This window comes from Schistocerca nitens, chromosome 4, assembly GCF_023898315.1.
Source record: "Schistocerca nitens isolate TAMUIC-IGC-003100 chromosome 4, iqSchNite1.1, whole genome shotgun sequence".
NCBI classification, from domain to species: Eukaryota; Metazoa; Arthropoda; class Insecta; order Orthoptera; family Acrididae; genus Schistocerca; species Schistocerca nitens.
In genome coordinates, this window is record NC_064617.1 from 206,541,159 (window position 1) to 206,554,509 (window position 13,351).

The 13,351-nt window shown below is 41.9% G+C and overlaps 1 protein-coding gene across 2 annotated transcripts in view; it reads right to left on the reverse strand.

The window, feature by feature from the left end:
• The window catches only part of LOC126252038 (tyrocidine synthase 3), a 144,044-nt gene that overhangs the window by 58,390 nt on the left and 72,303 nt on the right, over positions 1-13,351 (reverse strand). For both annotated transcript variants that reach the window (XM_049952828.1, XM_049952827.1), the window contains exon 2: positions 3,574-3,709. In XM_049952828.1, the coding sequence (XP_049808785.1) occupies positions 3,574-3,693 (120 nt within the window). In that variant the 5' untranslated portion in view covers positions 3,694-3,709. The remainder of the gene's footprint in view (positions 1-3,573; positions 3,710-13,351) is intronic.

Below are 13,351 nucleotides of genomic sequence, written 5' to 3' on the forward strand. Positions count from 1 at the left end.
ACGTCTTTGATGTCATGTTTCTGCCGCCCTGAACAGAAGACCATTCTATGCGACGCCAGTTCGATGAGGTACGAGCGAAATGTTTCACCAGTGAATTTCACTTTATCACTTGTTTTGGTGAGCGTTTGTGGAGTTACATTTAGAGTTTTAAGGTCGTCGTCGTCCTTTCAAGGATTCAGCTATTGCGTGTCCCAAACTCAGAATCAAAATAGAATGTGTGTGACATTGCAAGTAATTTTTAAAATCCCCAGCTGGGCTACGAGCGCTGCATGATAAAAGTCGCATGATTGCGCTGTCATCTCTTAGACATCGTGACCTGCCTGATCTGTCGGGGTGTCTCCGTTAGGAAAGCTGGTTTCAGCACGCCTCTAGAAGCCCCCCACCCCCTGCCTTATGTTAAACGACAGTGTCTGATTCCTCCGTCGCTATCGCTTAGCTTAGGAGTCACTGCTGCTAGCTACACTACCGTCGGCACAGCTATCAGCTTCATCCTAACACGCAAACCCTCCTTCCCGGCAATGAAGGTGAGTTTTCGGATTAAACTATTCTTCGAGGATGGGAAGGAGACATAATGAAGTATGAGCCACTCGCCCGACATACCTGCAATCCCTCTGACACTTGTGTTATGCGTGCGGCCTAACGTGGTAGGCGTTTCGTCAGCAATCACGTACTCTGATTAGGCCAACAGGCGGCAGTGCAAGCATAACTAGAGGCCACCAACCCCTTGGGCCTGTTTGCTTCTGCATGCCACATGACCGCAAGCATTTTCTATGGTGTCTATGTGGTTTGGTATTTAGTGCGGTTCAATGCCACTCCATCGATCTCTAGTTTAGGCACCGGCTCCACCCACAATGCTTCAGTCTGAGTCTCATTCGAAACCTTCGTTATGTGCTATGCCATACTGCTCGCAGCCATCGCCGACCGAGTGAGCAACCAGTGTGTGCCTGCACCATCACCAGCAAGTGGTTTCTGCATCGGGACTACCACGAAATTTGCATCGACCGTCTACCTGGATTGAGGGGGCTATGGGACTAAACCGCGAGGTCATCGGTCCCGCGATTCAAAAATTGAATAAGATAGAGGCGTCCTCTGTAAGTGGGCGGATCCAGTCAGAGGGGTCAAACAATAATGCGAGGAAACTAACAACAACAGAGGGATAAGCGAGTGGTCTTTGCGAGGAGTAGGGGTCATATGTCCCAGACGCAGGAAACGCGAAGGGAGGTCCAATCACAACCATCCTGCCACCAGGAGTGAAGGAAAAAACTTGTAACTTGAAAAATGTCACTTTCACTTAGGAAACTGATAACCAGTTCAATTATCCGTGAATTGTCTGCTAAAATTAAAGACCAGTAAATATATGGGATACCGTCAGTCTGGTTCCACAGTCACATTGTAGGGGTGGCTCGTTACGCAAGAGAAAACGATGGTTGAGCCTAGTATGACCGATGCTCAGACGGCTCAAGACAGTGGAGCTGAAGGAAGACCTAACTGCAGTAGTGTCCTTGACTGAGCGGAGTTTATTACTGATAGCAGCAGCGCGCCAGAAGTCTTTCCACTTTCGGGGAAAGAGAGATTTTGTGTATATCAGCTGGAATCATGAAAGGAAATTCAAAATGGTACAAATGGCTCAGAGCACAATGGGACTTAACATCTGAGCTCATCAGTCCCCTAGACTTAGAACTACTTAAACCTAACTAACCTAAGAACATCACACATCCATGCCCGAGGCAGGATTCTAACCTGCGACCGTGAAAGGAAATGAGGGGTAAGTATCGGCCTCTCTAGCTAAACGGTGAGCCAGTTCATTACCTGGGATGTCTTATAAGACCCAGAAAAGACAACAGAGCAGGCGGCACAGTCAAGGGCAGAGAGAAGGTCATGGATAGCAGAGACCAAATACCTCTAGAAAAGCAACGGTGGAACGCGATGTATTCTGGTCTCACAGAAAATATGAATGCTAGCTACAGGCTGAGCAGTGTGCAATGCTGGCCATAATACTTGAAATGCACATGAAATTCATTTGGCTGATAAACGAGAACATTTAAGAAAATCCAACTTCTTTGAAAAATGTATGAGCTTGACTGGAAGGCGGTACTGATTATGGCGAATTACTAACACTCAGTTTTTTTAGCAAAAAAATACTGCAGGTTAAGTTTGGCTTTTCAAAAACATCTGACCATTGAACTTACATTACTCTCAATTGATTCACAAACTATGAGATTTATACAGGAAGTATCTAACTTCGTTAATCCAACAAATAAAAATCATCAAATTGCACCTAACTCTGTTAACAAATCTTTAAAGCATTACAAAAATAAAATTTTTAACTAGTCTTTTTCTCTAAACAGTTTACGACATTCTGGGGTTACTCGACTCAACAATTACAAATTATCAGCCAACTCTATACCAACGCGCTGGCAAAAACAAAATTCATTATTTACATCTTTACCTTATTTGCCTGAAGACTTGCTTCCATGTTCAACAATAATGGGATACCCACATCAACTCTTGGTGGCTTCACACAGCAAACTACAGAAACGGTCTACTCCACCATCTTTCCCTCACAAACAGCTACTTACGACTGTGCGCCAAGCGCTCTCTTACTACAACAAAGCAGTACGGTATCTTTGGCTCTGTGGTCGCCCACAGTCAGCGATCCACATTGTCGAGCCTATCAGAGGCTTTCATCGTTTGCAGTATACTAATTTCATCTTAATTTATTAATATTCTTATCTTATTTTTGTGCCACATACGAGTGCGCCCCAATATACTCCTTTAAACTGTTCTGCATGGTAACAACGAAATGTGGTTTCGTCTTGAGCAAACAATTTGTCTCGTTTTACTACCCATACATGTTTCAGAGAAGTTTCTCTATCTTCAGTGGGTAGTAAAATAAGAGAAATTTCTCTTACTCAAGGCGAAACCACATTTTGTTATGACACATTAGGAGGCAAACGCGGGTTAGGAAAGAGCTTCGCCGGCCGGAGTGGCCGAGCGGTTCTAGCCGCTACAGTCTGGAACCGCGAGACCGCCACGGTCGCAGGTTCGAATCCTGCCTCGGGCATGGATGTGTGTGATGTCCTTAGGTTAGTTAGGTTTAAGTAGTTTTGAGTTCTTGGGGACTGCTGACCTCAGATGTTAAGTCCCATAGTGCTCAGAGCCATTTTTTGAAAGAGCTTCGACCGCGTACTGATTATCTGTTCTCGCACGTTGTTTACATGGGCTTTGTTCTCATGTGCCCCAAGAAGCGCAAAGACGTATCAGATTGTCGATTGAATCTTATGCTTTTTTGTAAATTTTAGTAGTTTTTTAGGTTGAAGATTTGTTTTACCCCCTCAGCACACACACACACACACACACACACACACACACACACACACACACACACACACACACACACACAAACGCGCGCGCGCGCGCGCGCGCACGCACGCGCGCGCGCACGCACGCACGCACAAAACTCTTACACCTTGTTTATGTGGCTTTTGTGTTTGACGTTCTTGGTGTAGAGTGTTTGTCAGTTCTTGGGAAGGCAGTGACACGTGGAGACGTAAGACAGAGTGGTGCACTGACCTGGTTCGCGTCTGCTCTGGCCGCCGTCTCCTCCAGTATGCGGTGCAGAAGCGCGCCGGCCAACGTGTCATCTTCCCGCACCTCACCGCGCAGCACCGACAGCTGCGGCACCGACCCCATCGCGTGACCGTGGAACCTGTAGACACACCCAACAAGTCGACTGCTCACTCACGTTTGTAGAGCGAACTCAGTACTGGTCACTGCCAGTACGATTGAAAGTCTTGAGACACGTAACTATATGAGATGAAAGATTTTTTTGAAAATTAGTCGCTGTTAAGGCATTTTGAAGCTAGCCAAACGAAAATTGGTATTTTGTGTCTATCAGAAATAAAGAAATTGTGTTTCAGCATTTTTCGAAATTTACCTGCTATGAGTGTGAAATAGTGGATGACACGTTTTTTGTAATATAAATCATTATGAAAGCACTACTAAAATATTTTTAAAGCTATATGTATGAGAACTGGTTCTTGATTTCTGGGTTATAAATAAAAAATACGTGTTTCAGCGTTTTTCTAAATTTACAAAGATATTTCTCAGTCGATACCAGTACTATAGAAGGTGAAAAGACGACATAATATATGTTAAAAAATGACGAAATTCCTCCAGCTGTATTAAGGTGTTGATTTTATTAGCAACTAGTTTCGATGTTGTTACATCATCATCTTCAGGCCCATACTTCTCGACAGCAACTGTATGTGTCTAACAGTAGTAGTCAGTGGTGAGATAGGCGTTTTTCATACGGAAGGCAGGTAGTAACTCCTTCCGCATGGAACACGCCTATCTCACCACTGACTACTACTGTTAGACACATACGGTTGCTGTCGAGAAGTATGGGCCTGAAGATGATGATGTAACAACATCGAAACTAGTTGCCAATAAAACCAACACCTTAATACAGCTGGAGGACTTTCATCATTTTTTAACATATATTATACTAGCTGACGTCCCAAGTCGTCCGTTTCAATTATGGATATACGAAGACACAAGAAAGGTTTGTATCCCGTACTTCAGTCGACCTGTGTAGATCAACTGAAGAATAGGACACCAGTGCTAGCAAAGACGAAGAAAGCGACATATGTAACAATGGCATCCTGTACCTTAGTTGAACTACGTAGCGTAGTATCATGCTCTTCAGTTGACATATATGGGACACAAATTTTACTGCCTTAAGTTTTTTCGCAGTCGCTAGTACTACTATGATTATTTTCAGTCTATACTATTAATATCGAAGGCGAAAAACAATTTGTATCCCATACTTCAGTTGACGTGCTACAAATTTTATGTATGTCGCTTTTTTTTCCGCCTTCACGTTGTTCATCTGAGGTACAAGATGCGTCGATATTTTTTGCCTTCGTTTACGTCATCATATTCTTCAGATGATGCATATAGGTGAACTGAAGTATGGGATACAAGTTTTACTCATGTCGGTATTTCCACCTTCGCCAGTACTCGTATCAACTGAACAACAGAACGCAAGTAGTAGCGGAGGCGAAAAAAGCAACACCTGTGAAATTTGTATCCAGTACTTCAGCTGACCTACTTAGGTCAACTGAAGAATAGGATATTGTGCTAGCGAAGGCGAAAAAGTCGACGTACATTAAATTTGTATCCGATACCGCAGTTAACCCACGCAGATCAGCTGAAGTTCGGGATATAACTCATGTCTCAACTGAGGTATTCCATGCCGACATTACGTCTGCCTTTTCTTTTTTGCACTAGTATCCCATTCTTCAATTGGGCTATGTAGGTCAACTGAAGACTGGGACACTAGGATTCAAAGAAGCGATACACCCAACATATTCGAAATATGGATGTACGTCATTACCATCTGTTTTCTCTGCCCTGCATTCTATTGTTTCTCAACATTCGTCTTTGCTGTTAATCTGTACATTACATCAGCTCTGACAACATCTGACGCCATTGGTCAAAGCCGAAGTCTTCTATCGCACTCTTCAGTAATATCCAACTTTCACTGCACAGTGTACGTCAAGAATAACTCACATTAAGTTACAAAAAATATTTTTATATGTAATTGACGGAGATAATGTTAGAGGTTTTCTACAGAAAGTATTTATCTTAAGAATATTTATTATAAATTACTTACATCTGTTTTACAATGGTGTGCTTATTTTTACGTCATTTTTATTTAAGTGTATTTTCGAAACAAATAGTAACACAGAAATAAGCGCTATTGTAAAATAAATGTAAGCAAATTATAATCCATATTGTTCAGATAAATACCTACTGTACAAAAGCATATACTCTGAGGAAGACCTATGGCAGTATCTCCGAAAACTGCATTTAGAAACCTCTTTTTTAACTGTGTTTATGTAAGATTCCCGACGTATACCGTGCACTGAAAGTTGTGTGTGTGTGTGTGTGTGTGTGTGTGTGTGTGGTGTGCGTGCTGTGCGTGCTGTGCGGTTTTTATATACTGCAGTAAATTCAACAAAAAGTAAAACTTAACACGTTGAAAACATTACGTAGAAACACTTTAGTACAAAGAGAAAACACAGTTGAAAATACTCATTTCCCACGAAACGCATCGTTTAAAATATTAATGAAAGAAAATCGTGACTTTAGCAAAAAATTTATTTGTAAACAAAGGTGTTATTTTCACAGTCGCAGCCTTTCAAAAAACCGTTTGTAATGGAGAAAAATCAGACCCGGAACGCATATACAGAGAACGGTCTTCCACGTTTCACAAACCGTACCGAAGTAGGGAAGTCTAAGTTTCTTGCTGTCAAAATTTTATGCCTCCTGAGCAGCAAAAGGAAGTAATCCGTCATAGGCGGCTGTCAGGCAGCTTGCCGCAGGCTGCATTTTCGCCTGGTTGTCGAAGGCTCGCCCGGTGCTGGTCGGTCTGTGGAACTTGCCGAACTAGTGGCTAAGAGCCGTTCTTGACTGCTTCAAGATGTCGCCTTGACCGCCTGGAAAACTACTGCGCCATTTTTTCCTCGTCTACGTACTCTAAGGAACGACACTCCGGTTTCCATTCACTGCAATCCTTTAATTTTTCATTTCTCTCTCTCTCTCTCTCTCCACCCGCTCCCCCTCTCCGTCCACATCCTCGGCCTCTTAGCGCTGCCTCAGGAACAACATCACAATTTAATCTACTCACGCTTATCTGTCATCAATTTAAATGACAGAGAAGGTCAAGTAGCCGAGCTACCGTGAGTCTACCATCACTCAAACGTGGGATGAATAAATAGCTCAGACCAACGACATAACATTTTTGGGACACTGAATCCATATTTGCACAGTTTTGTCACAGAATGACAAAGTTATAAAATAGAAAAATCAGAAAAACACCCGTAATTTGAATGAAAAGCGATTTAATGTTTCAATATGAACACAAGTTTTATATAAGTTTAAAGATGAAAATCTTTATTACATCTCTGTTCATTGCCTCCTCTTTCCTTCCTCTGTCCATTCCCCCTTTCCCCTCCCTCCATAACTGTGTACATCACTTCCTTCCTCATATCTGTGGTTGTGTCTTATTTCCCCTCTTCTACTAGCCTTTTTCCACGTATACCACTCCCCCAATGGGAGATTGCTGGTTCTTACACCCACAGTATTTCTTTCCAGACTATAATGTGCGTACAGTGTTTGGCTGAAATCTATCCAGGGGCTTAGGAGCTTTTTACTCGCGGCTTTGCCAGAGTACGCACATGTAACGTATTTCACATATATTTAACATCTTTCGCACATATTTGTACACGTATTTCACGTGTAACTAGCTAATTTCGTCCTGCAGTTTTGCTTTCATGCATCTAAATATTTATGACGTCATAATTTTGCTAGTACGTTCAGGGGTACATGCGAATATTGTCTGTAAAATGTGTCGTGAATGCAGTTAGTAGTAAAGAAGTAATAAATTAAGACGTCTAATCTGATGCGGCAGTTTTATAACATGAACAGCAAAAATGTAAGCGGTAAACTTTTTCCTCTCATCTTTTTCTGCGCTTTGTCAGTGAGAAAAAGTTTCGTAAACGTCTGAAATTATTGCGTTAAGTTTGTTGCAAGTCTCTAAGTGCTCTCGTGAGCTACACTACTTTTTCAGTCTCATCCCGCCTCTTTGACAGGCAACTGGTTTTCACCCCATAGCTATTCTCCACAGACAGTAAGTGATACGTGTACCAAGTTTGGTTGAAATCGGTCCAGTTGTTTAGAAGATAGGATGGATACATACATACATACATACATACATACATACATACGTTTTTACAATATGTATGAGTAGAGATATACTGATTTAAAAAATGCTCTGTGCTGACAACGTACTCCTGCCAGACTACTCCAGCCGTGGCGTGCGAGGGAATGAATTAACAATAAAGAAAAATTCTGAGAGCTTTTGTTGTCTGTAAAGTGATTGGCATTGAAGGAGAACTGGACAAACAATCCCGTCGTAAGATGTACTCCCGAGAGAAGGCCGCCCATAAAGTAGCACTAACACAACTTAGGCGGCCGGTTGCGTGAGCGAGTGGTACCCGGCCGCCTTCACCTCAATCAGCAGCGTAAAGTAAACTAACTGCATGCCGAACGCTGCCAAGCTGGGTTTGCAGCGTTGGCGGACGCTGGTGTGGTCGCGTTTACGCGGCGGTGCTGACAAAACATCAGCTCATGTGACGGGCAGACAGTGCCGTCGATGTTGGCTGGTGCCACAACAAAGCTCCGAGCCCAATATTTGGCATACGACGACTGCGGAAAACCAACAGCTCCCTCTATCAACAGCAGCGATTTCAGACAGCGAAACCGTTTATAGTGAAATTCTTCACGTGGTTCCAATAGAATCTGAAGCATGAATTATATAATGTAAGACTGCTCAGAATTTTAGAAAGTCTGAATTTAATATTTTCGTTGCCATTCGGAGAGTCTGGAAGATTTGCTTAACCACAAACTTTTCTGCCGGCGAACCGGACGCTTCTTTTACAGACGGTTGAAGATACTGAAGCAACCATTTCGACAGACGATGGTACAGAGAAAGCGGACTATTAAACGGTATGCTTAATGCTCTTAAGTTGTTCATGCAACGAAACGTTGAAACATCTATAATTTTCTTTTAAATGAACGACGTACACGTATCTTTAAAAGGTTTAGGTGATTATCTGAACATCGTAGTGGGGGTTTATGGCTTTTCATCTTGGATACACAAACAACGCAACAAGAAAATGAGGTTAAAGGTTAATGTCCTGATGAGTTCGAGGCTGTGACAAATGAATGAGAGATGATCTGCAAACGAATACGCTGTGGTCTTTAACACTCGGCATCCAGTCGACAGTAGATGAACGGATATCCAAAATCTGAATGGGCCAAGAGAGTCTCGAATAAAATTTTAGTGCCTTATCAACTGCGTTACCCGAACTATTGCACCTGAATATTTATTTATAGCCATGCACAAAAGATTTGTGATTTCTTCACTATGAAAGTTTTAAATTTTCAATCGTAATGGAAGGCGGGAACAATCGTGTTACGAGGGGAATTTACAAGTAAATTGGCCTCTGGCTGCAAACATGGTTTTCAGTCCTTTTTATTGCTTTGTCGATTTCGTGACTACCGCCCCCATCTTCAGATGTACCTTGTAATGTACATCTAATCGATGTCGGGTATGACTTCCTCAGCTTGCTTTTACCACCGATCAACAACACATGCAGCAACCCTGTACCCACAAAACCCCACAAAACCCCACCTCTGCGATCGGCAGCGGGTGGTCTGGTGCCGAATGCAGATGTGTAATAATAATGGAATAAAGATATTGAAAACCATGTTTGTAATCAGAGGCTTATTTATAATTTCAGTACAGTAAAAAGCTCTAATTTAACACAGTCATTTTGTTTTCCCACAGTTCAAAAAATGGTTCAAATGTCTCTGAGCACTATGCGACTTAACTTCTGAGGTCATCAGTCGCCTAGAACTTAGAACTAATTAAACCTAACTAACCTAAGGACATCACACACACCCATGCCCGAGGCAGGATTCGAACCTGCGACCGTAGCGGTCGCGCGGTTCCAGACTGAAGGGCCTAGAACCGCTCGGCCACCCCGGCCGGCCAATGCAGCTACCTGCCGGTAGAAAATATACTAATTAAAATGGTACAGAGCGAGATTGCGATAACAATACGACTTCACCTTGTGGTTGAAACTCACTTTTTGTTCGAGTTTACTTAACAACGGAAATACGGTTCTGTCTTGAGCAGACGAGTTATTCTTGTTTAACATCCATACAGTTTTCCGCGAAGTATAATCATCTTCAGTGGGTTGATTTATTTTATTACTATCACATACTGAAGTTTATGTGGCTGTCTGAAATTTGCAGTTCAAATATAATAAAATAAAAATACTTGTTTCTGAAATCTCGTAGCTATTTTTGAAGCTTTTTTATTTCCACAATCGTAACATGTTTCGGACCCAGCCCATCGTCTGGTGACCCGTCAGTAATTAAGATCTATGATTACTAACTCTTTCCATAATACAAATGCAAATATGTACAACTGCAAGGTTCAAAAACGTACAAGAATAATAAAAATCGTGATGTCAAAACAGGCAAAAATGTACATACCATGCTCAATTACTAAGCTCAAGAGGCAGTTGTAAATGCCGTATATCCAGACATGCGTATGGTGTATCAGGTGCAAATAACCTTTCACTCGCAAAGATAGGAACCAAATGTCCCAGTGCCATGAGCCGTGGCCGATAGAGGGTACTTTGCGCTAGCACAGTGCTGTGTGGCGGAATCTAGTATCTTAAGGATATTTAATGAAAGTTGTGTATCAGGATTGCTAACACAAGTAAAGCTTGAAGACAAAGTCGTGCAAAATATGACAATTGCAAATGTGAAAATAACAGCATATTAAAAAATTAACTCTAAATTGCGGCAAACGTCACCGAACATTTGGTGTTATAAAAGTGGCCCAAAGAAGCGACGTCTGTGTACGAAAATTTGTAGGTCCTCCAAAATGTCCAGATAAACACCTTTATTGTCATAATGATGAATCTGTAAATTGTTTTCGATCTCACGAAGCTGATCATTTCACTAACGTAAATGAGCTCCTAATGAACAACCACAGCTGGGATAACCGCATTCCCTGTATCTCGTTCTGAACTTCTTGCCTGTCTGCCGATATAAAACGTGTCACAAGCTCTACCCTTCATCTTATAGAGCCCCCATTGCAAAACTTATAAACAGGTTGCTCTATACTATGTCGGAGGTGCGTTCCTTATTTGTTAATAGCATTAAAAGCTACCACCACATTACGCTTTTTAAACTCGTTACTTACCTTCAGAGAGGGTGCATCTACATACGTAATAGCAGCATATCTAACTACTTCGTTGTTGACTCCAGTCCCTTCGTGAGTGCCGGCCGGGGTGGCCGAGCGGTTCTAGCCGCTACAGTCTGGAACCGCGCGACCGCTACGGTTGCAGGTTCGAATCCTGCCTCGGGCGTGGATGTGTGTGATGTCCTTAGGTTAGTTAGGTTTAAGTAGTTCTAAGTTCTAGGGGACTGATGACCACAGCAGTTAAGTCCCATAGTGCTCAGAGCCATTTGAACCATTCGAACCATTTGAACCTTTTCAACCATTTTCCTAATATCACTTTCTCTAATCCCATTTGCAATCCCTATCTGTATAATGGTGGCTATTTCCCTATCGGTGGCCTCCCAGTGGAGTGCAAATTTTTTTTAACCTGTGGAACATGGAACGAAAAAACGTTTTCTTATGTGATGGGGATGATTAGAATCCGCAGTAATAATGACTATAAATTTCACTTTGGAGTTTAAAGTTAAGGGCTCAAAATTTTTGGATTTAGAGGTAAGGAGGAATGGCCAGTGCTTAGAATACGAGGTTTTACGTACATCGATAACAACAGCTGCTATTATTGTTGCGAATTCTAATCAGCCACCATCACAAAAGGAAGCGCTTTTCCGTTCTATGTTCCACGGGTTAAAAAAATTTGTACATCATCAGGAGACCACCGATAGGGAAATAGCCGCCGTTTTACAGATAGCGATTGCAGAAGGGTTTAGAGAAAGTGATATTACGAAAAATGGGTGAAAAGGTTCTGTCACAAACTCACGATGGGACCACAGTAAACAACTAAGAAGTTAGATATGCTGCTATGATGTATGTTGGTTCATTCTTTCTGAAGCCTAGTAAGGGATTTGGAAAGCATAACGTGGTGGTAGGTTTTAATGCTATTTATAAATTGAGGAAGCTCCTCAGACAGTCTAGAGCAGCCTGTTAAGTTCTGCAGTTGCGGGATGGAGAGGGGGGAGAGGAATTCTGTAAGACTAAGTGAGGAGCTGGTGACAAGTTTTACAGCGAACAGACTGGGAGTGAGTTCAGAACGCGATATAGAGAACGTGGCTGTCCTAGCTGTGATAGTGCACTAGGAGGTTATTTACGTCAGAGCAGTCACAGAAAACAATTTACACATTCTCCATTATGAGAATAATGGTGTTTGTTTGGACATTTTGGAGGACCTACAAATTTTCGTACATTGACGGCGCTTCGACAACCGATTACTTACTGAGAACATCAGTGGAACTAGAGATTGGTTTTCTCATATTTTTAATAATTTCTTAAATTGATATCGGAAGTCAAAATCATGTGGTTTTTGCGGCTATTGTTTATAACGCCAAATTTTCTGTGATGTTTGCCGAAATTTAGGGTTAATTCGTTAGTCTGATTTAATTTTCACATTTTGAATAGTTGCTGTCATATCATACAAGAGTTTGTCTTTGGGCTCTACTTTTGTCATTTTAAGTAATAGTGAAAGGTTATTGCATCTCTTGATGTGCAGCATTTAAAACTACCTCTTGAGCTAATTGTATTGCATATGGAATGTACACTTTTTGCCTGTTCTGACATCTTCGATTTTTATTGTTTTTGTACGTTTTTTAACCTCGAAATTTGCATACTTGTATTATGGGAAGAGTTTGTAATCCTTAATTTTAATTGCTGACTGGCCACCAGTCGATGGGCTGGGCCGGAAATATGTTGTGAATGTGGAAATAAAAAGTGTCCAAAAACAGCTACGAGACTTTTTCAGCAACCAACAAGCATTTCTAGAGTAATTTGTAATATATTGGTCATGACGGTCGTCTACCTGTACCAGGACTTTTAGTCTGAAGTAATTTTGCAGTACAGTTGATATCTTGTTCCAGTAATTATTTTTCTGTTCGTTCCGCTTATTCATGCTTCTACAAGCTATGTAAACTGCGACTGCTCAGACATACTGTCACTGCTCATCAGACGTGGTAGAACAAGCGAACATACGAGGTGCGGCTAGAAAAAACCGGACTGATGCTGGAAAAAACATTTATTTACAATTATTTACAATTTCATGTTATCTCCTTCAATGTACTCTCCTCCTCGGTCTCTACACCGCTCCATACGAATTTTCCACTGTTCATAGCAATGCTGCAGATCATTTTCGGTAAGTCCATACATTACTTCCGTCGCTTTTTCTTTTACTGCTTCAACAGTCTCAAATCTAGTTCCTTTCAAAGCTGACTTGACTTTAGGGAAAAGAAAAAAGTCACAGGGGGCCAAATCAGGTGAGTAGGGTGGATGATCTAAGATGGGAATGTTGTGTTTTGCCAAAAACGTCTTCACTGACAACGCAATGTGAGCTGGGGCATTGTCTTGGTGAAGGATCCATGACTCTTTTCTCCACAAATCGTTCCGTTTTCTCCGTACTCGCTCACGTAGGGTAGCCAGGACGCTAATGTAGTAATGCTGATTCACTGTTTGTCCCTCTGGTACCCAATCAATGTGCAC